This window comes from Sphaeramia orbicularis, chromosome 10 (genome assembly GCF_902148855.1).
Source record: "Sphaeramia orbicularis chromosome 10, fSphaOr1.1, whole genome shotgun sequence".
Lineage (NCBI taxonomy): Eukaryota > Metazoa > Chordata > Actinopteri > Kurtiformes > Apogonidae > Sphaeramia > Sphaeramia orbicularis.
The window spans coordinates 21,805,369-21,832,795 of record NC_043966.1 but is presented as its reverse complement, the minus strand read 5'-3'; the positions used below and the strand labels follow the sequence as shown (position 1 = coordinate 21,832,795).

Here is a 27,427-nt window from a genome sequence, read left to right as displayed (position 1 = left end):
CCATTTCTCTGTAGAGTTGTACTGGAGCCATCTTGGTGCGCCCAGGGGACTCTGTAAAACCACAGATGGATGGTGAGAGTTGATACTAATTGATGTATCATGGACAGGCACAGTGTGGAATGGAGTCGAGGGCGTAACGTCATTGACGAGAGGCCCATAGATTAAGCCTGTCGGTTCCCCTTCCTTTTTATGCCTCTGGCAAGGGGTGCTCAGGAGGAATCAATTTTTTGAGAAGCTGTATGGATGAGGACCATAATAATAACGTCATCTTCAGCCAAAATAAGCACTGCCATCTTGCCCATTCGGAATCAATGCGTCGCTGTCTGTCTCTGCAGTCTTGTGCTAGCTCCTGTAAGTCCATATTTGTGCATGGGCCAAGTTCCAGTGCTGGGCAGGACATAGGGGTGATAATGCCAGCATCTGTCAGAGGAGCTTAGATATTCCTTTCCAAGCAAGCAGCAGGGACAGACTAGAGACATGTGCGATTCCTTGGCAGCAGAGAAAAAAAGGACATGAAATGAAATCAGCCATTCCCTGTGTACTTTCAACTACTGGTTCGAGCTTTCAGCACAGATACAATATGCTCAAAAACCCGTGCAAGGTTGTGAAATTCCCATGACCTTAAACAGTCTCGCTCTGCCGTCTGTCTTCATGTCTGAGAATAAACCTCTTTGTGGCCTTAATGGACTTACGCTGTTACAGATATATCAAAGCGTGCTTTAAGTATCTATAATGTAAAACAAAACTGGAGGTAAATATACAGTGGAATGTGACTATGTAAGCTGTAGTTTTTTCTAAAATATTACCTATCTCGATTGACAGCAAGGTTATAATAGTTTTGGATTTTTAATTGTAGTTTAGTTTTATTTAGTTTTGACTTTTTTTTCTCTAATTCAGTTAGTTTTAATTAGTTTTTAGAGCAGGTTTGCTAGTTTTTATTAGTTATCGTTTTTTTCTGAATGCTTAGTTTTAGTTTAGTTTAGTTTAGTTTTAGTATTAGTTATTTCATATATTTTATCTTCCTCACCATCCTATTCAAAGAAATTAGTGAGGCGTGAATCAGCGGCTTACTCTGGACACTTTATTTGGGGGTCAGGTTAGGGCGGCTCATTGACTGAGCAGAGACACAAACACATGTACATTATGATGTATAAATTCCCTATAGCAGGTTGGGTGTGTGTGTGTGTGTGTGTGTGATCCATACACAGTGTAATTTATGTGAAAACAATGCGAAGATGTGCAAAGCGTGAGAGGAGATGCACAAAGCAGCCAGCAGTTTAACCAGATAGAAACATATATAAACCAGTTAACCAGCAGTTTAACCAGATAGAAACATATATAAACCAGTTAACCAGCAGTTAAACCAGATAGAAACAGATATATAAACCAGCTAACCAGCAGTAAACCAGATAGAAACATATATATAAACCAGCTAACCAGCAGTTAAACCAGATAGAAACATATATAACCCAGTTCATCATCAGTAAACCACACCTTAGCAGATATGTCATATCTTAATCATCTCCAGTTCCATTATTAGCCAACTTTGCTTCATTTCAGTTCAGCTAGCTGTAGCTAGTAACATCAAACGTTTTTTTAACATTATAACAGGTCCCATACCTCTGTAATTGGATTAGTTTTCATCCTCCTCTTTTCTCCTCTTCTAAACTGTGCAGTTAAGGGCTTAGAAGGCCTTTTCATGGTGATAAACTCTCCAGTTTTTACCTGGATGCTAGTTCCACACTGACGCTATCATTTAGCTCCACTCTGTTTCTGTCACTCACGCGCACACACAGTGCGCAAAAAAAAAAAAAAAAAAAAACCTGAAACCATGCATCACTAAAGTAAATCCCAGACAGGACTGTGCTGCTTTGTCTCAGCTTTAGTCTGTATGTTCCAGGTAGAGTGGGGACCAGAAGACGACTGGAAACCACCAGTGACCAGACATGACGGACTGTGAAGTGTCATATGGTGTCACCAGCTCAAACTGCTGGAGCGAAATAAATCAATTTGTTATCAGTCCGACATTGACAAAGACGAAAACGAAGGGAATTGTATCCATAATTTTTATATGTTTTAGTTAGTTTTGTAAGCACACAATACAGTTTCAGTTAGTTATCGTTTTTTTCTTTTAATTAGAGTTTTTATTTATTTCAGTTAACAAAAATGTTTTTTCAATGTTCAATGTTTTTTAGTTTTCGTCATTTCATTCATTTTTGTTAACGATTATAACCTTGATTGACAGTTGGTCAAATGGGATCAGGCTAATAATTTGCCACATACTTGTAAGTAGCTTGAACTAGACAAAACAATATTTCCATAAACATATCATCACATACATTTCATAACGATGCTATCGTTCATGCAAATTCAATTTGATATGAATTCAAAATTTCTATTTTTCATTCTGGAAGACAATGATCCAACGATACCACAGCTAAAGCAACATCTGATGGCATAGTGTTGGCTAAAATAACTATATCTCAAGATTTTTTTTCACAGAATGTTCATTGGTTATTAGACTCCAGTACAGCGCTACTTTTCCTAGAGTCCACCTTTACATACACTCATCTACAGAAATAAAACATTCTCTTAGATGCATAACCTATACCTGGAATAATCAATCACATATTATGCTCAGTTCATGCCTACATCTCTTGAACAAAATACAATACTGAAGTCAAACATACACTACAAATGTCCATGCACCCTACAAATATGATGTTCCAATTAAGTTCCTTATTTGTGTCTTAAACTTAATTTAATTTCATCAAACAGAGTGGTAATGAATTCCAGATCTCTTTTTAAATTGTCTTCTCTGACCTCTACCTTCAACCCTACAAGATCCACCTGTTGTGGAGCCTAGCCAACCAATTCTCAGTGTATTCAGTACTGAGAAAATAGTCTGGAATTGGGCCAGTCGCTGTGAAATATGCACAATCTATTCTATACCGAACCAATCACATGTCTAGGGGGCGGGTGTTTTGTAAGTCAAAGTCAGTTCCAAGTCCGCAAATCTCTTTACAACTGTTGTTGGTTGTTTACTTGATTCAAAAAATAAGGACTGAATTACAGATTACACACTGTATTCTTATATTTGTGATACATTCTTATCTGTGATTGGTTTACTTGGCACCTGTTAGTCCTGCCTTCATATTTGGATTGAAGCCCTGCGATTCCAGACGGATTTCTCATTAGCCCCTTTCATGCAACACTTCTGTTGCGGGAATATTTTGCCTTTATTCTGGAACGATGTCTGTGTTAACGAAATGGTGGGATCATTTGGTCCCAACTTTACTGCAGCTCTGAAACGCCACTGGAGGTAGTGACAGAGCCATGGTAAAGGAGGGATCATGATTGTGGAATGCTATTTAAAAGGAACACCTCTCGTTCCGCAGAGAAGGTGTGACATTTTGATGACGGTGACCCCCAGCACGGGTGAGACAGTGGGCACATATAGAGGCACTGGTATGGTTCGGTGCCACTGGTGTTGCGGCTACATGCCATTTTCTTTCTTTTTTTTTTTTTTTTTATTGAAAGCAATTTCACAGGTATGAATGTGCAATGTGACAAAAAGGACTTCCATTCTGTCATTTTTCTTTTTGTCCCTCCCACAATCCCATTCTACCCAAAAGAAGACAATCCTTAATGTAAATCCAATATTGACAAGCAGTCAGTACAGACTAGTTACAACAATTGTCTAATTAACAAAATGAATAAATAAATATATTATAAGTATCTACAATAAAACTAAACCAAACAAAACAACCAACCATGGCATGAAGCTGTGGCACAAAGTGGGCACGAAGCTGCCCACCTCAGAATTCCATGCCAGTGCCTCCATATGCGTCCGCTGTCTCTGTGGCGCTGGGGGGATTTAAAAATGAGTCACTGCCCCTTTGATTCCAGAAAGCAGGTCCGCTGTGTACAAGTCCAGTCTGTCTCACCTCTGTTACACCTTTGGCTTGGCTATGGAAATCAGTCAATAGTGGAAACAAGATGGGATCACCATCCTGCTTTTTTCCAGGATCTCTGTGTAAAAGTGGTTACTGAGAAAGACAGATGGCTGGCCAGGCTACCTGTTGTGGTGTTAGATCTTATACGCGTACTTAAAATATTAGCATCAAATCAGATGAGTTTTGACAAAGACACGATCGTTTCACATCATGTTAAAAATACAGGAATTTGGAGATTTTCTCTTGACTTTGACATTTAATCATCATTATCATCATCATTTCAGGATAATATATCCAAAAGTGCAGATGCTACACTAATAGAACAACAAAGAAACAGACAGACAAATGACAATGAAACACAACCTCCCTGATGGAGATAATTACAGTGAAATAAACAACACCAACTCATCATAATATATGATCTTTGCAGGATGTTTTCCCCCTTATGTTACACAGTAATGCCCTTTGTTCCTCCATTTTAAGTAAACACTCCATGTTTATCTACCAGCACCTTCGATAAGAGCTAAATGCACACATGTAATGATGCTACAGTAAATGTTAAGCTTTTGTAGCTCCGATGCTACCATCCTACTTTAATGAATCACCATTTAATGTGCTGTTAAACATCTATTAAGTAAACGGTATAAATACATAGTCATCATACTGTATTTGGGTGAATTTCCCCTAGGGATCAATACTATGTGTCTGTATCTGCATTGCCAGAAAACCTAAATTTGATCTTTTCCTCTAATATAAATACGAAAAACATACATATTTTCATAATTGAGTGTGTTCAGACTAATAATTTGCCATTTTATGCTGTTGTTTACTTCTCCTTTCTAGAAAATAGCTTGAATTAGAGAAAATGTAGAACACCAACAATGATCTTTGAATGTATGAATGTCAGTTTTCAAATATGGAACTAAATAATACGCTTTGAACATTCAGCATATTTACGTCAACCACATGAGTGACACATTTACGCATATAACAGTGATAAAATGGAGAAACTATAGATTATAAAGTGTTGTCATTCAGACACTAATCTGGAATGGAACGACTGACGGTTTCATGGTTTAATGAATCAGCAGCAGATAAACAGAGTGTGCTCTTACAATGAGTTTTTGCTCTGTCATTCAACAACCAAGTGATGGCGGTTACAATATTTTAATGTAAAACGGTCAATGTGCCAGCGCTTACAAAGGAAAATTTAAGGATTTTAAACATAGCGGGAAAATCAATAGAGGACACAAAGAAACATCAACAGCCGGAAGTGTATAGAGGTAGGTTGTAGCTCATAAATGAAATACAGTACGCCACCGCTCACAGAGAGAACGAATACTAAATTACTGCACTATAGTTTATGACCAACCGTGCTGCTCCAGGCAATGCTGTTGTATTTATTTATTTATTTATTTATTTTACCAGAATGAACTGCAGGGGTAAAACTACCAGCAACATTTTTAACCCTCTTAGCCCTTATTAAACTCAGCAGCACTCCAAATTAGGCTAAAAACTTTCAGTCCATAGTTGGCCTGAGGATGTGGAATAACCCTAACATTGTAGGGTTAAATGCAGAAGTCTCAACTCCAAACTGTGGCCATGAGCAAAGTCATAGCGTTGCAGAAAATAAACCAAAATATTCATATAAACAGATGAAAATGACAGAGTGTGATGACAAAAATCATAAATCTTAATTCATCTAGATAGATAGATAGATAGATAGATAGATAGATAGATAGATAGATAGATAGATAGATAGATACATAGATAGATAGATAGATAGATAGATAGATAGATAGATAGATAGATAGATAGATAGACACCCTACTTTTTACTGTTCAGCATTTCAGTTGACACTCTTAACCCAGAGAACTTGTACTTGTTCAATTTCCAGTTGAGTAGACAGTGCAAGCCTCTGTAAGACTGTGTCAGACTGATAAAAATACAAAATGCACAATGCACTATGTCATACGTACGACCATAAGAAAGCCCAGAGGAAAGTAACGTCCCCTGCCACCGCCTACGGTTGTTTAACTTGCTGACATTAAGAATTTATGAGCTTAAAGATTTTTCTGGCGCGCTCCTTATGCGACTGCAATATTTCTTGAAAGAACAAACGAGTTGCTTTGTTGATACTTGCCTGTTTGTAAAGATGTGATTGCATTGTATAAGAGAGAAGAAAATATTTTCCAAAAGAAAAAACAAAACAAATATTTGAGGCATTTAAACACCGACTCTATTTGGAGATGTTGCAGCTTCAGTCATTCATTTATTTATTTTTATTTTATTTATTTTACTTTTCACACAATTATTTTTTATAGATGGTGGCGATCAAGTGTTTAATACAGCATTTATTTATTTACTGTAGAGGTTTTATGCCAATCTTCACCTGCAGTGGATTTGACATTAAAGCTCAAACTTCTGATTAGATTTTTTCTTAAATAATAAGCCAAATAAGTATAAAACATGAACTTCAACTACAACAATGACTTTATTTTTCTCTCCATATACAGTTCCATCATTCTTTATTGATTAACAATGAATTGGAAATGGCTTAGTTCTAATTCACCCCTTGGACAGCAAATTAATTGTGGTCAAACTGACGACTTCTATTCTAGTATAAAAAGGAAATTGATTTGCCAGGGTGTTTCATTGTTATTCCTGTGGCACACTGTTGTTTTTCATTGGGGTGAGAACCGTCTGGGGGTAAATGGACAAACTGAGGAACAGATTGGTGCAGCTGCGGACGCTAGGTGTCACCCTTGTGACTTTGAAATCGGCCTGCCCTCAACAGGATGTGATGGCGGCTGAACGTGCTGGTGAGAGGCAGGAAAACTGGCTGCATGGGAGGAGTGTGTGTGTGTGTGAGTGAGTATGAGTGTGTGAGTGTGTGTGTCAGCTCTGTGTGAATGAGAAGAGTGAGATTTCGCTGAGGTTGATGAGAGTGTGCAATATGCGCAGGACTGCTACAGAGGGACTTTATATTCATCCCTTTTCAGTGGCAAGAATAGTTTTCTTAGTTTTATTGGCTGACGTGTCAGGAGGAATGAATTGAGGAGCATCAATGTGACGTCGGCCTGAATTAGACGGAGATAAGGGGAAATGCATGCACTGAATAACAGCTAATAAATGCTTTGGAGCTCCTTTTCTTATAATGATTACCGACGGACTAGAAGTTAGAATCCACCCACCTCATTATTAACCTTTTATCAATATGGACTTTGCGACAGACAAACACAAGCGAGGATGCTTTATTTTCCCTCAGAATAAAACGTTTTTTTTTGTTTGTTTGTTTTGTTTTTTTTTTCATAATTACGCACGATCCGTTTTAAACTGACGCGCAACGGTGACATTTTAATCTGAAATTATTCAGTGCCAAAATCAATTCATTATATATCTGTGACAGTAACAGGTACGGGAAGGAGGCCTGGACTATTGGTTGTGACCTTAAACTGAAACCAATTACTGACCAGCGCGTGTTCTTGACATTTTAGAGGCTATAATATATTGTGTTTAAGTATATGTCCCTGTGTGTGTATTGGTGCAAATGACGCATTTCGCTCAGGGGTAATATTTAGACGGAAACTCTTTGATTTTCGTTATGTCTACAGAGAAAAAATGCGGGTTGTTATATATTGATTTGGCCTATGGCAAGATTTTTTTTCCCAGTGTGTTGCTACATGAAAACTATAATCTATATCGCTTGTTCATCATTGGGAATTGCCTCAGCCTGACTCCTGCAAGTTCAGAATGGCGCACATTTAACGCAACAGAGTAATTCATCTGATGTAACGCAATGCTTACAGTTGCAACAGTGTGTAGATCAACAGGCTTACAGTTTGCCTCAGATTAGATATAGGTTTTCTTCAGGGATGCTGCTAACTTCCACAATGCCACAGACGACAGGTCCATAATAATCCACCGAAAAAGTGCAGCAAGTTTTTTTTTTTGTCCTCGGGATCTTCGTAAGAAAGAAACCTAGAAGGAATAAGTCTGTGAAAAATATCCTTAGCATCCCTTCTCTGGCTCTGCTGGGGGAAATTAGTGTGTTATTCTTTTCATGTGGGACCCAAGGGAACCATGTGAAAGACTCTCACGGGTCCCCATACCCCACTTTTGGTACCACTGATCTAACCATCATCTAATACACAGCTTCGTGTTTCAACTTGTACTCCGTGATTGCCCGTTGAGTCGTCCATCTGCAAGAGAACAGGTAGTTGGCCGTGTACCACTGCTGTACTTTGCCCCACCCACCAGCAGCTCCAGCCCTCCTGTGTAACCTCTGATTGGCTGAGGGGATTGCGGGTCCTGAGACTGAGCGCTCGGCTCTGAGCTGCGCGTCCTCCAGTTTGCACCAGTGAAGCGAGAGGAGCGCTTGTTGGAGTCAACTAGACAGCCTACTGGCAACGAGTGGTGATTTCTTTTTTTTTTCCCTGTCTCTACCAGGCTGGATATAGGCTACTGTGCTTCTAGTCTGCAGCAGCCCAACATGAAATGGTTTTTGTACATCCACTAGGCTCTTGCATCGTTCCCTCCCACTGGCTGTCGGCTACATTTTCAACGGATTTTTTTCTATTTCATGGACTAATTATCGGGATATGTGCAGCCTTTTTCCAAGTGAGATACGAGGAAATTAATTAGTAAGTAAAAGCTTCAAGACTTGCGGATGGGATGAAAGATTAAAATCTGCTGGAAATAAAAAAAAAGGTAATCGGGACTTCAGTGATGTGATGAGACATTCCTGCAATTTCACCCTTATTCTTTAAGCAAACATATCCGGACTTGAGCTGTTGAATTATGTTATGTCTGCAGACCATATAAGCTTTTTTTTTTTTTTTTTTTAACCCCCTCACCAGATGTGCAGTTTAAAAGCCTATTTAAAGAGGACATTTTATCAGTACTTGTAATATATCAAACACACCGGAGCGGTCAAAGCGGAGTATTTAACACGGACTTCTGAGCCCCGTTACTTTATCTGCACGGAAGATTTGAATTTTTCTGGACTTGCTCACAGGAATTCTGATTTTTATGCCTATGCAGTCCGAGTGTTTTCCCCCTCTTCGGTCCACTTGAAAATGGACAGTTCTTCACATGAGTCATGTGTAAGACCAGTTTGCCGCTTGATAAGAGCTGCACGGATTTACACGGTTAAATCACTGTTGTGAGAAGATTCAGCATGTTTGCACTGGTCTGTCGTCCCCAATGTTTCGTTCGCTGCAGTAGACCGGAGGATGTGCTTTGCCTGAGAAGAGAAAAGTAGGTTAAGGCACTTGTTAGAATTATACCTTCCGAACCATGATATAATTTGCATTTCCAAGAGCTATCCGGCATTCAAACAATTTCACTGGACTCTTTGTTTTTTTTTTTTTTTAATGAGATGATCCATTTGAAACATTTTCCTGCTTTCTCTGATACGCGTTCTTGTGCGTAATTGTCAAGGTTTAGCCAGAGAAAAACTCAACAGGTATAATGCAAACCAAGGATATGGAATTAATACAATTAATTGTTGTGTTCCTCTTATTTTGGGTCGGGGCTGAGGCTGTTATCAACCTTAAATATGGAATAAACGAGGAGATGAAGCCCGGGTCAGTGATTGGAAATGTGACAAAGGACGCACTAAAGCAAGGATTTCAGATTGCACCGCAGCCTCCGTATTTAAGGGTTATTTCCAATTCTGAACCGCGATGGGTGGAACTCAGTCCGGGCGGAATCCTTACAACCCAAATGAAAATAGATCGGGACGTAGTGTGTCGACAGAACCCAAAGTGCATTATTTCCCTAGAAGTGATGTCCAACTCTATGGAGATCTGTGTCATCAAAGTTGAAATTGAGGATCTGAACGATAACGCACCCAGATTCCCAACGAGCCACATTGACATTGAAATTTCAGAGAATGCCTCCCCTGGTACCAGGTTTCCCCTAGAGGGGGCAAGCGATCCGGACTCGGGGATCTTTGGAGTGCAGTCATATTCCATCACCCCAAATGAGCTCTTCGGACTAGAAATAAAGACCAGAGGGGATGGCTCCAAGATAGCAGAGCTTGTGGTGCAAAAATCGTTAGACAGGGAAACACAGTCACACTACACATATGAAATAAGCGCAGAAGATGGAGGAGACCCTCCAAAGATAGGTGCGGTCCAGTTAAATATCAAAGTAATTGATTCGAACGACAACAACCCTGTGTTTGACGAACCCGTTTACACAGTGAATGTGATGGAGAACTCCCCTATCAACACATTAGTCATAGACTTGAACGCAACGGATCCTGACGAGGGCACTAATGGAGAGATTGTGTACTCATTCAACAGTTACGTCACCGAGAAAACGAGGGACGCGTTCAAAATTGACCCCAGATCTGGGATCATTACAGTCAACGGCGTTTTGGATTATGAAACAACGCAAATATACGAAATCGACGTCCAAGCCAAAGATTTAGGTCCAAACTCCATCCCTGCTCATTGCAAAGTAACAGTGAATGTGATGGATATGAATGATAACCCCCCTGTCATCAGTTTACTCTCACTCAACACAGAGATGGTCGAAGTTAGTGAGAACGCGCAGCGTGGATATGTCATTGCATTAGTGAGGGTGTCTGATAAGGACTCTGGGGCAAACGGCAAAGTGCAATGCAGGCTCCAGGGGAATGTCCCGTTCAGGCTCCAAGAATATGAAAGCTTCTCCACTATACTTGTGGATGGCAGGTTGGACAGAGAGCAGAAGGACACATACAACCTGACTATCCAAGCCGAGGACAGTGGCATCCCCCCTTTACGCGCCACAAAATCACTGGTTGTCAAAGTCACGGATGAAAACGACAACCCTCCCCTTTTCCTAAAGCCCCACTATCAGGAGATGGTGATGGAAAATAACCTCCCTGGTTCGTGTCTGCTGGAAGTGGCAGCAGAAGACCCGGATCTGGGAATGAATGGCACAGTTTCATACTCCATAGTCCCTGGTGAGATTAAGCACATGGATGTAAACACATATGTCAGTATAAACCCATCAGGCCGCATTTACTCCATGAGATCATTCGACCATGAATACACCAGGACTTTTGATTTTAAAGTTTTGGCAAGAGACAATGGAAACCCGTCTTTATCAAGCAACGCCACCGTGCGTATTGTGGTGTTGGACGTCAATGACAACACACCTGTTATGACGAACCCTCCTCTGGTTAATGGCACGGCGGAGGTTTCCATTCCTAGAAACGCTGGGGTGGGTTACATGGTCACCCAGGTCAAAGCAGACGACTACGACGAGGGGGAGAACGGCCGGCTGACCTACACCATCTCAGAGGGGGACAGGGCTTTCTTTGAGATCGACCAGGTGAATGGAGAGGTGCGCTCCACTAGGATGTTTGGAGAAAACGCCAAATCCACCTATGAGATAACAGTGGTGGCAAAGGACCACGGCAAACCCTCCTTATCCGCCTCGGCCTACATAGTTGTGTACCTCTCCCCAGACCTGAACGCACAGGAGTCTATTGGACCTGTAAACCTGTCCCTCATCTTCATCATCGCCTTGGGCTCTATTGCTGCTATCCTGTTTGTCACCATGATTTTTGTGGCTGTCAAGTGTAAGAGGGACAACAAGGAGATCCGGACGTACAACTGCAGGTACTGACAAAATATCCCGTGTGGCTGTTATTGTTGCTGTTTTTTATGTGTGTGTGTTTGAGAGGAAAGAAGAGAGAGAGGGAGGGGGGTGGGAGAGTTAAAGAAAGGGGGCGAGCATGTGCGTGTGTCCGCGTCTGTGCCTGACGCTGCGAGTTATCGGTGAATTGCTTTTGTCATGCAGCATGTAGAGGCCACAATGTGAGGACTGCAGATTTTTTCCCCCCACAACACAAAGCTTTAACCCAGACGAGAAACTGCTTTTAAATCAGACACATTCAGCTGAGACCCACTGTTCCGTGTTGCAGGAATGTGATTGATTGATTTAATCCTTCCATTGTAACCAATTGACTCATAAATATGACGGCCGGACTGTCATGTTCAATTTGCGGGTGTGTTGCCTGACAATTAACGTCCTACTAGTTCAATAGAACTAGCAGACATTTATTATTCACGTCCAGCGTGGTTGGTTGGCTGTTATCAGCGATAATCTATCCTTATTATAGATGACTGAAACATTAGGAGCAACGTAAGAATAAATTCAGCAACAATTAAAAAACAAATACCAATGTTTTTTCATCATGATTATATAAAAGCACGGAATTAACACCAGTCATTAAATGGCACAGTAGAGAAAAGAGGCAGAACAGATTATTTTTGTTTTTTGTTTTTTCCAGATCTTTCATATTGTACCTTATGTTTTGTTCATCAATCTGAACATCAGCTCTGCCTTTGATTTCCCTATGCCATATTACAACTATAAATTTACATATAGATTGGATTGGAAAATTTAACCTGAAGCTATAATGACATTTTGCTCCAAACATAATTTTGTCAATTTGAAGTAAAGTAACAGGATTTTCAAGCAGGCAGTCATCAAAATCAATTCTAATTCAAAATATTGCTCTGTTCATTTAACGTTATTGATTTAAAGTGATGTTTTCTATATACTCTTTTTTTAGGTTGAAAGTTTTTTTGGTTAAATATATTAAATGTATGGAATTCGTGAAATTGTAATAAATGTTCTTTCTGCTTAAATGGTGAAATCCTAGAGTAAAGCATGACAGAGTACATTTTGATAAGATGAGGAAAAAGATTATATAGTGTTATCATACACTTCCTCTGAGTCATTTAAATTAATCCAGAAATTCAATTAAATTCAAGCAAAACAATTACTTAATACAGTATAATTTGTTAAATAAATAAATAAATAAATAAATAAATAAATAAATAAATTTATACATTTTATCTTGAAAATAATGGTCAACAACAAACAGAAAATGCATAAAGCTTACAGTACTTGACTTCCCTTGTGTGAGCCACCCTCCCTGCTGGGTACTTTAATCAGTACTGATATGTTCTTCTTCTCAGTTGCCACCTTGAATTTGAGGGCAGTTATCTTGAATTCATCGCTTGTCCTCTTTCAGTCTGTCTGACTCTGAAGATTTCCTCTCCCAGATTTCAATTTGGGCACAGACCAGAGAGACAACATGTTAAAATGTTAAATGAAAAAAAGATAGAGTATTTTCTAGCCTTGCAGCTGCCAATTTTGTTTCCTCTAAATCAAAGAGGAGCAGAATGGGGGCAGGAGCTGTTTTCAAGATGCAATCTAAAAGAAAAATGAAAAAGACAATCTCCAATATCATCAAAACTACAATGCCGCATCTTAGCCAGTGCGATTTTAGAAGTGGCGGAGAATTAGAAAGGCATTTTAGTGACTAACAGGGGCCAGTGGGGGCTCATATTTATACAGAGACATTCCAGATATTGCAGTTTGTGCAGGATGTGTAACTATAGTTATGTGGTGAATTTCAAAAAGCAGCAAACCATATGCTACACGCTGTAAGGTTAAAAAATTACTTCTCTCTGAGTTTGAAGTAATGATGATGGTAAAAACACCCGAAATTACACAGAATATGCTTAGTGAAGTTTGTAGTCATCACTATAGAGAACATAGCATAGTGTTCTCCTGTGTAAAACTGCAAGGCTGTGCGAAGAATGGATATTTCCCCTAGTCTGAGGATCCTTTGATAAAACATGGCTGTGTTGCTCATTTGCTCTTATTAAAGTCAAATTACTCAGTTCAAGTTTGCAGCAGGAACTGAGAGCAGCTAAATGAATTTGAATCTGCAGTTCTCCTGCACTCCATATTGCTAGTGGGTTCGCTTGATAATGAAAGAAAAAATGGAATTAGTGTGGGTTACTGTATGTGCTTTGAATATGATTGCATATACCGGTAGCACAGCTCAGTACAAATGTGATCTTTTGCTTTGCTTCTGTGGTTTTGGCATGTTTGCATATTGTCTGCCTGTTTGTGACATGTCCATGGTTGAGCATGCAAATGCAAACAAACAAGGGATGACAACTCAATTGTGAACTGGGTGTAGGAAGTCACTTAAGTGTGCTGTTCCACCCCTGGTCACGGGCAATGAGCCTTTGTCTGCAGTATCCATGGTCGAACAGCGCCCTTCCTGGCATGGTGGGCAAGCTTTTTGACTGTATGGACAATGGAATGGAAGACAGAGCACTGCTTTATTGAGTCTGTTCAGTTTCTTTTACTTGCGCAGGGTGGCGGAGTACTCATATGGCAACCAGAAGAAATCCAGCAAGAAGAAGAAGCTGAGCAAGAATGACATCCGCTTGGTGCCACGCGACGTCGAGGAAACAGACAAGATGAATGTGGTGAGTTGCTCGTCTCTCACCTCCTCGCTCAACTACTTCGACTACCACCAGCAGAGCCTGCCGCTGGGCTGCAGGCGTTCGGAGAGCACCTTCCTCAATGTGGAGAACCAGAACTCACGCAATGCAGCTCCCAACCATGGCTATCAACATCCATTCACTGGGCAGGGCCACCAACAGCCAGACCTCATCATCAACGGCATGCCACTGCCAGAGGTGAGATACAATACACTCTGCTCTATTCTTAATGTTTGGTTGGGCTGCTTTGGGCTATAGAGGTAAAAGACAAAAAGAAAGGGAACACAAGACAAAGCTGATGTGTACAACAAATTGGCATGTCAAATCTCTTATTTCTTTACAACAGAAAATTAGATTTTCCATGTCATTAAATGGGATGCAGAGATTTTGTAAACCGCACAACACATCTAAAGATCTAGTGATATATTTTGCCTTCTGTTGTACTGTTCTGTGTAGTCAGTCAAATGTCTTTCCTTTATTGATGGAAAGCTGATCTATTTTAAATGGCACGTGTGACGATTTATCAGTCGATCTTAGAGGAATTCTTCGAGGCATTTCAAGGTGTTGAGGCACTAAAGCTGACCTGTGAATGAGAGCACTTTGCCAAGCAGAATTTGGAGGCCTGACAAAGTGGATTATTCGGCTTCTGTTACTCCACTTGTGTATTTTTTTTATTTGTGTGTGCTGAGCTATTGCAAAAAGAACAGGAGTTTGAGCACCTGCCAGATGTATTGACCCAGCTAATCAGCTCCACCACACGTCATTTCAGGTGCTAGCAGAATGAATAATCATTGCTTAAATGCTTTATCGGCGCGTCGTCCATTTGGCTGCAGTGTTACTGCATGGCCGCTCTGCACATCCAGCCATTGAATTACCCTGACATACCATGCATGGCTCCAGCAAGGTGGTGAGAGCTGACTTGAAAGACCATTCAAGCTGACAGCGTGTACGCAGACCAGCTGATCTTTATTTTATAGATTTTTGTATGTATAAACTGGTCTATTGGATTCCTTAGGCAGCCTTTCTCCTTCTCTTCATGACCCAGTTCTCCTTGATCTCATGGGAGTAAGGGGCATTTTTGTTTATGTGTGTGTGAAAGAAAAAGCATATCAGTGTGTGTGTTTGTGTAAGAATGTGTTTGGCACCATCCTGCTCACGCCTATAGACAGCAACAAATAAACTGCACCTCCACACACACACACACACGCATACGCTTGTAATTGATGACTCCAATCTCTGTTTGACATTCAGTCAGAAGAAAGTAGGGTGTGGGGCTGGGAGTGGGGGTCTTAAAACAAGAAACACAAGATGGATATTGATGTATTGACTGGAAGATCCAGAGAGATCCAGGCACCGATGGATCCTGAGGGGTCAATGAGACCTACTTACAGGCATGCTGATTTACTGGGCCTGTCTAAGCCGGCTCTGTGTGTGTATGCATGGCTAACACAGGTGGAAAGAATGAGGAATGTTGCAGGGGGGTTGTCCTGTGGTTTTATCCTGTCAGTGGAGGCAGAGGTGGGGGATTCAGCACATACATGCAGTGACCCGTATGCTGTGATTGCATTTGCTGGTTGGTAGTTCTATGCAGGTCACCATCACCCTCTTCCTCAGCCAAAAATGTGGCGCTGGCTGTAAAAAGAAATCAACCAACATTCTTAAAAGGCTCAGCAGCATCCTGTCGCTGTAGCTTAACCATCCAATAGAAACACATTTGCTACAGGATTAGAGGAGTCTTTATTTGTTTTAGCTAATGAAAAAGTGGAGAGGGAGACGAATAGGGTTGAAGATTGATCTTGATTATTCCATATGCAGGGCTCGGAGTTGTCTTGATAAAGCTGTGTGAGGGCAGATCGAGAGATGAGGAGCAAAGAAGTGAGCATAGCTGAATGAGTCTCAGTGCCAGGTGTCCGAGGCCAGACCACATTTTCTCATTTTCATCGAGGCAGTTGATTGGCTTGATAGAAGCAGAGCCTGTTTAGCATGCAGCTTCTACCTCACTCCGCCTTGCACATGATGTTGACAAACATCTCTTTGACCCGGCTTTTGCGTTTTTTCCCTGGACTGAGAAAACAGAGTGTGTGTGTGTATGAGAAAGTGGGTGAGAAGTGGCGGTAGAGAAAGGCATGGCTTACCCTCCGATAAAGTAACCCCAGCACATCAACAGTTGTCATTGTTTTCTTTCCTTCCCATTGTGACATTTGCAAAAGACTCTAGAGCTCTACAGTATGTACAAATGTTGCACTTAAATAAAACATGGTTTCAGGATAATTACAATGCCATTTATAGCACAAACAAACAGCAGTGAAATCACTGATAATTGCTTTGTTACAATGAGCATGTTTGGGCTTGAAACCACTTGACTCCACAAGTCCTCAACCCATATCCCATTGACTAGCAAGGACACACTAGTGGCTCCACTGTTGTGATTACTAAGGCTGCTTTGTCCCAAAAATTGTTTTCATCCTGAGGGCAACCTCATAATTATCCATGATTCATTTATCCTCAGTGGAAGCTTTTTGTTTTTACACTAGGGCACAATGATGTTTGTTTATTTTCCAAACATGTAGTTTAAAATTATCATAGTCATCAGCGTGTAGATATGAGGTCAGATTTGGATTGCTAATGGAGTGAAAGAGGATAGGAGGTAGTGTCTATTTGTAACTTATATTTCTGATCGATGCAAAGTTCTCTTTTGTTAGTTTATGTGGGGCAGCGAGCATCCTGCTTATGTCAGAGCAGCTGGAGCTTTTCCTGCTCCAGACAAAGCACACATACACACACAGACACACACCGACACAAACACCGCAGACTTGGCCAAGATAACAGTGACAGGTCTCCCCAAAGGCCTCATACCTGCAATTGCATTGTGTATATTGTATTCTCCCTTGTGAGAACGTGTACCAGTATATACCTCCCTCAACATCCCTGTCCATTGTTTTGAAAAGCATCAGCTGTGAGTTGTTTGTTAGACCTGCCTGTGGTAGCACTAATATGAACGCTCACAGGAGAATAGAGCTGTCTTCCATGGCTTAATTATAGTGAATCACTTGGTAGGGGAGACAATTATACAGTAAAGGAATGGCCTTTGGCTAGAATGTGTTTTTGAATTTGTAATGTATGCTAAGGCTTTGCTCACCTGTGATTCTAGATAATGAGCATAGCAGGAAAAATAAGATATCTTACTTTATTGATCAGCCTTATTCAGGTTAGAGATTACAGATTTTTCTTTTGCGCGAATAATAAATGAATCAGAAAAAGGTGATAAATGAATCAGAAAAAATGCAGTCGGTCGGTGCGCTACATGCTTTTAAACATGTAGTATTCAGTGGTCCATTCGCTTCACAAGTTTAGTTAATTGATAATCAATTCATCCATCCTCCACTTGCTCGCTACACTGTTTCTTTAGAGCTACTGGAGCTGCACAAGTTTCAATGATAGTTCCAGTGATGTTGTGTTGTTGTGTGTGTTTGTGTCTGTGTCTGTGAGGTTATGATCCTGACAAATGGAAAATGGATGTATAGTCTGTGTTTGTTCAGCTCTCATAGTCAACCAAAGGAGCCTAAATGAGAAAATTAAAATTAAAACAAAACAACTGACAGGGTATCACCACCACTCTTGCTGTTTTTCCCTGTTAGTAAGGAAGACATTTTGATATTGATGTTGGAGAGACAACAGGGAGTGGTTCCAGCGAGGCTGCACATCCCTCGCTATCACTTCACATCAGGACAATATGCATGGGAGCATTCAAACGTGTCATATTGAGCATGCAAAGTAGATGTCATGCTGTCAGCGCATACTACACATCTGTTGAAACTGCCAATCTCCCCCCACACAAACTCATGAATACACACACACTCACAATATTTCTTATGGAGTGACACATGTATATGAGATGTGGGCTGTGACATTATCATTTACATCATTATGACCCACTCAGAAGTCTTTGAGAAGGAGAAATGAGACGCAAAGCTTTTTTTTTTTTTTTTTTTTAAATCCAACATGCTTGTGATTCTGCACATGAAATGCTCTATAGAATATTGTGTTGTCTTATGTTCATGATATGTCTAGCTGCAAACGTTGCTAATAAGACAGAGAACAGTTTCTGTAATTTTATATCATTCTCAGTTTTACACCTTTAATGTGATTCACTGTTTTCTACTGGGGAGATTGTATATCAAGTAAGACATATTCCCTCTACTTAGCACCTTACTGATTTCAATATAAAAATTAAATATCATTATTTTGAAGGCTTTACAGATTTTATTTAATTGGTTAGTACAGATTTATGTGTAGATTGTACTGACAGAGTAGGAATAAATTAGGCTTTACCTTTAATACACAGCAACAACTTCACACTTAGCACTGATTTCTTTGTTCGACCAGGACATGATGAATAGAAAATACTCAGAACATCAACTGGAATCTCCTGGACGCTATATTTCTGGATCATTTTCTCAGAACTACATTGCAGAAGATGAGTGTTGACTGTATTTATAGTTTTTAATCAACATGTCTACACTCAGATGTCATTGTACATTAATTTAAAACAGCATGAACATTTGAATAACTTAAAATTATATATTTAAAGCATGATTTCTATATGTTTGCTATTTATCTAAACAGAAATATAGCACTGCATTTTTTTGTTTTCTGAAATCATTATACAGTTATCATATAAGAAACTGAGGAAGATGTAGCCAATTACTTGATATAAACCCTTATGATTGGAGTAAATAGTCAGATTCTCCACTGATACAGAACCTCCTCATCTCTGCTCTGCGTGTCAAATAAGTGAGACTCATCATAGTAGGGGAAATAAATAACAGATATGAAGACATACAGATAATATGCTGTTGGAAAGACGATACGCGGCTGTCTGAGCTTAAAAGTCGGTGCTTTTTATTTATATATTTATTCATTTTCTGGTTTGTTGTACGAGTGGGATGTGTATGTTGCATTCTTTAAAGTCTCCTCCTTTCAAAGGATTTGAGAAAGAATCGTTTCATCTCCAAAAGCTTCAGATGCGCGCTGATTGAGTGGCAGATGAACCTGTTAATTATTTAGAGAGGTTATGCGTAAGGCAGAGACTTTGGAAATTTTCTGCTTTTCAAGTGTGAGTGTTTATACAGTGAAATAAAGCCTTGCCTGTCAGAAACAAATTAACAGGGTGACAGTGATGTACTCTGCGCCTTCTTATTACATTTCTCGCCTGGCTCCTCCCATCATGTTTTACACAAAACACTGATAACGCTGCAGGGTGATTAAGTGGCATTACTCAACAAGATGGTTTTCACTCCATGCACAACCAGCACTAGTTTTACACATGGTTGGGTTTTTATAGCCTTGACCCCAACCCACATAACCCTAACACTACGCGTCATTCTTAATGTTGCAGAGGTACGATGAAATGACATAATAACCCCGGGCAGCCAGTCAGAACCACGCAGGGCCTCTGGGTTGCCACCCTCTCCTTGGAATCACTGCATCCAGCCAAAGAGCTCAAGAGTCAAAACACATGAGTGATGGCGTTTGATGTCCACATGTCACTGTATGTGCCCTTAACCATATGTGACTGCTAAGGAGCACACATGGGAAGTAATACTGTAGAGAAACGACGGTCCATGAAAAACAAGCCGAGACAGGGAAGGAAAGAAAAGGAGAGAGAGAGAGATCTATTTATAGAATGCCAATGATTTTCCACAATCTGTATTGCTACAGCCTGAAATGTGTTATTTTTCTCTATAAAACGTGGTGTTAGGACAAGGGAGTGATGCTGTTACATAAGCCAAATCAACCAATATGGAAGGCAATAACTTTTTTCACACTACTGTCTATTCTTCCTCTGAAAAAAAAAATCAGACTATTGTGGTTATTTGAATGTACCTGCAAAATGTTGAAGCTGATATTAAAAAAAAAAAAAGAAAAGGATAAGAATTCAGGATTGTTGTTTGACGCCAGCTCTGCTCCCATGAAACAGCTTTGGGGAATATTATCATGTTGACATCTTCGATGTAATGCATCCGCGGTAGCTATCAGGCGGCACATGCAAACACATGATAACATCAAAATAAAACATTAACTCAATATTGTACATATCGCTTACCATTCATCATTAGATAAATTTACATGGTTCAAAATAACAGTGTTGAAAATGAGTGTATTTAAGAGTAAAACTCCATGATGGGGGACTCATTTTTGTTTTTTTGTTTTTTTAAATAAACTTATTAAATGGTAACAAAAAAGATTTTTTTTTTCTTATGGAAGCAACCAAATCTACTGCAGTCACATAATGGTATTAGTCTACCAACTATTAAAGTACATAAATACAATAGGGGTGTAATGGCATTGGGTTGATGGTTCCACCCGTAAATGAGAGAGGACTAAATGGAGTGAAGGAAATGGTCATAGTGATGATGTTTATCGCTGGGGAAGGGGACATCATTACGCACCTTGTTAAGCCCTGCAAGCAATGCTGCGTGGATGTAATTACCCATTTAAATGAGTTTCCCGCAGCGTTGTTTTTTTATTTCTCGAATTAGACCCTCTGACACAAATATGCCACATTGTGTTTTCTTTCACGGAAGTCGTCTTTCTCAAGTCAACCGAAAGCATTTTGCTGCAACATGTATACATTTACGACACTGAGTTGGTGAGATGCAACATTTCGCAATTTTTGTGGCAAAAATTAGCATACAGCGTTAAAGATTGGAAAGAGCAAGAAATGATATTAAAAATGAGGTGAAACTGATATTTGTCAAAGAAAGTTATGACAAAAAAGACTCCAGGATGATGAAAAAAGCCCCTTCTATTTTCATTTTTACAGATTGCACTGCCCATGTTTCAAAATGCCTTCAGTTATTTTAATATAGAATTGGAAAGGTCAGTCTACATATTTAAAAACACAAACTCTACGACTTATTATTGCTTGGAGTAAAATCTATTTGCTGTGGGAGCTCCTAACACTACTTGTGCTGTCGTATCCAGTATATGTCAAGAAAAATATGCCCACCTCCATCCCTCCAGCTCAAGAATATTAAAGCAGAGGTATTTATGCAACATGTATTAGCATGCACTGCAAGTAAAGAAAAAAAAATCTGCACATTTTCAATAAATTCATCCCTCCTTGCAGACAACAATAACAAGAGACTCTCAATCAGTGTTTAGGGAAATCATTTTTCTTTCTTTTGTTTTTTTTCTTCCCTTTTTATCTGTTGCAGAACAACAAAACTAGAATGTCTCTCACCAAGTAAGGCAAGTGAGGCAAAAGTCATTACAACTTTGGAGTAATTATCATTCATTTTTGAGTACACAAAAAACTAATTTCATTCCAATGTGGAGGGAGGAAATGTATTAATTAAAATGTATGCATCTCGGGTCTATAATATTTTGTTGTCCTGTCTCGGGGGTTACCAGACACATTGCTGAAAGTTCCCAGGGTTCTCTCCTGAGTGCTGATACTATGTGTGTTGAATGACAGGGAAATGGGGGAGGGTTTCTGTTAAACATAACAATACTTGCTCTGAATGGAAACTTTTCCAAACAGCGAGCTCTGACACCAGGGAAGAATGACCTTTCCGAGTGTCCTGTTTTTTGCCTAAAACAAAGAGGAAGCAGGAGGATGTTAGTTAGCATTTCCCCCATCAGATTAAATGTCAACTTCTGCATGCATAATTGGAAAGGAGAAAGACTTGAAGTGAACCAATTTGCTGGTGGATAGATGAATCCTTAGCTTAGTTATTCACTGCATTGCAGATATGTCAGCGTCCTCTGCTTACTTTACCATCCTAACTGTCGCCGTGTTTGAAACTGTACATGAGCAACTGCACCTGGCTTTAATTATAACGTTGGAAGGCACTTAATTCAGATGGAAAGAAAAGAATTACTCTTTTGTCACATGTCTGCGTCTTTAAAGTGCAGCGAACAAGAATTTAAAGCAGACAAAGGGAGCAAACGTCATCGTATTACACACACAAATGCTACATTATACCTTTGTTTTGTCGCCACTAGCGAGACTTTCCTGTTTCTCCAGTCCTTTCATTTGAGAGAATTCATACAGTTCTTTTGTTTCTAGACATAAACCTGGATTTGCATTAGGGAGCGCATGTATGGGATGTTTGATGAGCACAGAGGCTGTTGGCAGGCGAGCCACTATCGGAGCAATATCAGCCGCCTCAGAGGCATGCAGCAGTATGGCTAGAGGAGCAGCAGGGTAGCGTAATTGTGCATTGTTCATCCACAGAACAGTGGCAGAGCATGTAATGAGCTGTAGCATTTTCACCCAGCCAGCCTAATGGGCTATGACCGAGTATAGGCCTCTCAGAGCCCCTGCGTTCCCCCTGCCCTGTGTGGCCAGTGTCTTGGGCCTCTTCTTTTCTTTTCTCCCATTCACTCTTTTTTTTCAGTGCCCGATCAGCATCAGCCATTCCTTCACCCCTGTTACCCCCCCTGTTTATCTCTGCTCCCCTCCCCATTGTCCCCCTGTCTGAGGAGATGGTGGGACCCCTAATGTGTTCAGTGTGTGGCTATTTTTCTCATTCATGATGTCTGTAGAGCTCCACGGAGTCAGTCTGATTCAGGCTGACATAAATCAGAATCGCTCACTGATGGAGCCGCATATGCAGTGTGTGATTACATTAAAAACCCAAACACAGCATACAAATAAAAGTTTAGGGAGAGAATTTGCTGATGTTAGTTGTAGGGGATTTGCTGTTAGAAGTCGGCTCATTTTTCTATCAAAGCCTGTTTTGCATTTTGATTATCTAGTTCTTCTGAAAGCAATTCAGGTGGGCCTGTTTCACTCAGGTTTGTTTTCCTGGGATTAAGGCTTTTCAGAAAGGGCCCAGGCATATTATTTACGCCCATATCTAGTTTCCAGGAGGCGGGAAGCCATTTCTTTGCTCGAGCGATACCAGGTCAAGTTGGAAAGACAAGAATGTGTGCCAGCGAATAGATTAGATATCTAGTCTGTTCTGAGCACAGAGGATGAAAACGGTCCTAATGATAATACTTATGATTGCCTTCCAAGAGAATTGATAATGACTTTACCCACCTCTTTGTGTTTTCTCTTATGGCATCAGAAAACAATATTCAGGGTTCAGTCGCCGTCTGCCTGCGGTGCACAATGGGACATCAGTTTTGACTTTCCCCTCACGTCCACTGTTTGACATACCACAGCACAGCCGGCCAAGTTAATGAATGAAAAGCACTTGGCCTCTGTCAGACGACTGAGTGCGCTACTTTCCCCCACTAACCTCCTTAGTTCAAGATTACTCTCCTGTACCTGTTCTTTTTCAGTAGATGTTTCCAGTTCAGTCTTATGGAGAGCTAGTGAGTGCTAGGCTTGTCACAGTTATTACGTAATTGCTTTATCATAATTATTGGAGCTAAGCACATTTATTCTCTGTAATCATGATAGTCATCCCCATATACTTGTATTAAAACAGCTGAATGACGACGTCTTATGTCACAAATATCATATTTCTACTTCATTCTGCACCGTTTGAAATTTGTCTCTTTTGATGACGTAACCCTTTATTTTAAGATGGTTAAGTTATATTGATGCTTGTCAGCTTTGGTAAGTTCATTAACAGTGATCAAGCTTGCATATTTAAGGTATTTATATCAAATCTGCTCTGCAAAATGTTGTTTTTAAAGCCGACAAGACAAATAGAAACACAATTTTTATTTTTCCTCTTCTTTAAGTGTGTAAATAACATTGTTAGACTCATACTATACAATAAAGAACAGACAAAAGAATACACAACAATAATCACAGTTATTTTACAATCATGCTCAAGATGCTTAAGTTTTATTGATGCTTGTCAGGTTTGGTAAATTCAAAAACGGTAATCAAGCTTGCGTATTTACATCAAATCTGCACTGTGAAATGTTGTTTTTAAAGCCTACAAGACAAATAGAAACACAATTTTTATTATTCCTCTTTTTTAAGTGCATAAATAACATTGTTAGACTCATACTATGCAATAAAGAATGTAAAAAAGAATAAGGAATCGGTTATCTTACAATAATGCACTATGCCTATACATGCTAAAGAGAAATTATATTACAATCTTTGTGCTTACATAAAAGCAGTTGAATGTTCCCTTGGGGAGCACAGCAGGAAGGTCACTATGCTGCTGAGTTCATGTGCAGCTGTAGGAATCGTCACATCAATGCAGGCTGTAAGGTTAGTAATGTGTCAAACTACAGCACACAACACACACGAACATGCTAAAACAAACAGACACTGTTTTAGCTGAAATGCCTCTTTGAATTATTAGTGAAATTGCATTGCTTATGACCATGCTAAATGTTAATGTGTGTCTGTCCTCTATTTCTTTGTGTGCAATAGGACAGCAGTGAAAATACCACGGGTGGTGAGGGAGTACATACATGGGAGTGATGTTCTGACTTTTCATTTGTTCGCTACCCAGTAATGATTATTTTAGCCTCTAAGCCCCAGATTTGGCCTTGTTTTGCTGGTGGAAGCGGCATCAGTGGGGACAGAGCAGCCTTGCCCTGGCTGAGAAGCTTGTCTGTAGCTAAGCTGGTTGGCAATGGGAGCCAGGTACACAGTACAGAAGACATTTTGAGCATAGTCTCAGTAGGTCAGCTGTGAAGAAAAACAGTGGAGAGAATAGCAAAATATTTAGTTAAGGTGGCGCTGGATAGACTTTGCCTGTGTCATTACATACATTTGTATGCCTGGTGGCTGAGTGAAAGCATTTTCTAATTATAGACCTCCATCGTTTGCCTTGTTAGTAGCGTTGGTAACAAGCCAGTCGCCAGCTTGCATGAGCAACTGCAGAAAGCTGACTTTTGGTTTAATTTAGAGGACTAGCTATAATCCAGACTAAGTCCCTTAAAGCTGAATCCCCCTCCCTCCTCCCACCACTGTTGGATTACGGGAGTGTCTTTAAAAGGATAAGGACCTGCTTATCACTGCTTCCCTCAACACTTGTTTGGGACTTCAGATGTGGGGGAGGACAGTTCATCGTCACCCAATGTGGCCAGTGTGGATATGAGTCATAGAGATTAGGCATCTGACGAAGGAGATCAATGATAATCACAATTTATGCTTTTTAAACCTCATAGTCTCAGACGCATATGGATCTTAACATATGCCTCCCCTTCCACCCCAGTGAATTTCATCAGCAAGTTTAGTCTAACTGAATAAAGCAGCAAATTGTCCAGCCAGTTTTTTTTTTCCTCTTTTTTTTTTTCAGAAGTGTTATGCTTGTTGCCTTTAATCACTTTTACAGAAATGTGTTTGACAAAATGGCTCCACCATTGGTTGCAGAAAAATGGATTTAGAAGCACATTAAAAATAATCTTAACATATGTCAAAGATAAAGTGAGCTAAGCTTCTATGAAAGGAACTTAAAAATTTGGCTATATTTAACATTAACCACATTTATTACTGTCACAAGATAGAAATTGTATTTCCTTGGTAGTCCTCTTAAAAATTGGCCAGTGCAGTTTCTTTGATATTCACTAAGATAACATTCACCACAATAACTGGCAGCATACTCCATTTATATATTTGCATATTTTGCCACAAAGGTGTTTTTTCTTTACAGCAGTTAAACAAGCATTAATCATGAACTTGTTGACATATAGATGTTTGTTTAGGTGAACCCATCTTGTAGATAGAGGCTTCAGGATTGATTTAGTTTAAGGCTGTTTGTATCACTCGCTGCTAATGAAGTGTTGTTGGGAGTCAGGGGAAAGGGGGGCTTGGTGTTGCAATCGGGAATAGAGGCAAATCTAGCACACATAAGCATATGTGTTGTTTGAGATGCTATATTTGAGTGTGAGGTTGTTACTTATCCCAACAAGGTGTGATCTTGGAGAGGTGAGGGAGCAAAGTGAATTCCTTGTGGATGCAGGCTGTGAACCATGAGCTCTCTCAGCTTAGGAGCATTCTGGGAGTTACACAGAACCCAAATCACATGGGGGAGAATAGAAATAGAAGTACCTCCGTGCGAGGACTTGTTTACCTCGGTGTCAACATTTTTGACTCAGCTCATTAACCTGTGCACTTGGGTGGAGCAGTATATCTTTGGCTCTGTCTCTTTTTCTCACACAATTAATAATGATAACTAAGGCTAAGCATACGCACATCGCTCCCATGCTAATAACCAGATGCAACAGCAGGGTAACAGGGCAACTATCACACCTCAGAGGCACTGAATCGATTTCTACTGACACAAGTTCACAGATGCAGCCTGTAGCACTTTCCTCAAACCTAATCATGGATCCATTTAAACTATGTTTGCTGGGAGTCTACTTGCCATTAAAATTGGTTTTCAGTTTCTATTATTTTGAGTGCATGGCATTAAAAATGAGCCAAGTGCGGAAGTAAAATAACCATATCTTCTGTATCTGAAAGAAAAGAAAAGAGGAGACTTCTCGTATGTCTGAGTTTTCCCCTCATGTCTCTCCCCCTCTCGATCCATTATCCATGCAGAAGGCATCCTCTCTAAATTGTTTTGCATGACCTTTGCTACAGTAGCTCTAATTATTACCATCACACAGGCCCTGTAACGCACACAGCTAATTATACTGGATTTATCTGAAGGGACATTGGTGCCATTCTTCATAGGCATGTCTTGGCTACCGTCAGTGCGGGTGATCTAAACCCGGAATAAGGTTAATTTGGGTAATACAGTAATAGTAATTAGAGTCACAATAATTACAAGCATAGTTGTAATAACAATGAAGACAAGGCTATTAGTAATATGGATTCAAATTAACTCTCTACATGTATGCAATACCTTATGTAATTGAGAAGAACAGCATCGCCAAAAAAGAGTGAGGGTGAAAAGTGCTATGCAATATGCATAATTCCATTATTACACAGCCAGATTGTTGCTGTTTCCTTCCCACTGCTCTGAATCGATGTTTGACAGTGGTAGTTGAAAGATTGAAATATTTTCAAAGGCATTGTGGGATTACCCGTTAATGTAGGTACGAGGACCTCTAGTCATTGCATCTCATAAAGAGTTGTTACCAGAGGAAGCGATATTTTTCAAAGCTTGAACATGAATGAAGAGGGGCAGTTGGAGCCGGCTTTTGGCTGGCGGGCAACTCATGTAATGAGCCTAAGAGGGTTCCAATTATTCCACTTGCGATCAAAAAGGAGAAGGAGATTAC

The 27,427-nt window shown here is 40.0% G+C and overlaps 1 protein-coding gene across 7 annotated transcripts in view; it reads left to right on the top strand.

The window, feature by feature from the left end:
• The first annotated feature begins 8,301 nt into the window (after nucleotides 1–8,301).
• Nucleotides 8,302–27,427, top strand: part of pcdh19 (protocadherin 19) — a 52,045-nt gene continuing 32,919 nt past the window's right edge. For 2 of the 7 annotated variants that reach the window (XM_030145204.1, XM_030145203.1), the window contains exons 1-2: nucleotides 8,302–11,575; nucleotides 14,122–14,254. In XM_030145204.1, the coding sequence (XP_030001064.1) occupies nucleotides 9,429–11,575; nucleotides 14,122–14,254 (2,280 nt within the window). In that variant the 5' untranslated portion in view covers nucleotides 8,302–9,428. Of the gene's footprint in view, nucleotides 11,576–14,121; nucleotides 14,468–27,427 lie in introns of all 7 variants that reach the window. The other 5 variants (XM_030145200.1, XM_030145199.1, XM_030145205.1 and 2 more) reach the window with 4 other exon arrangements.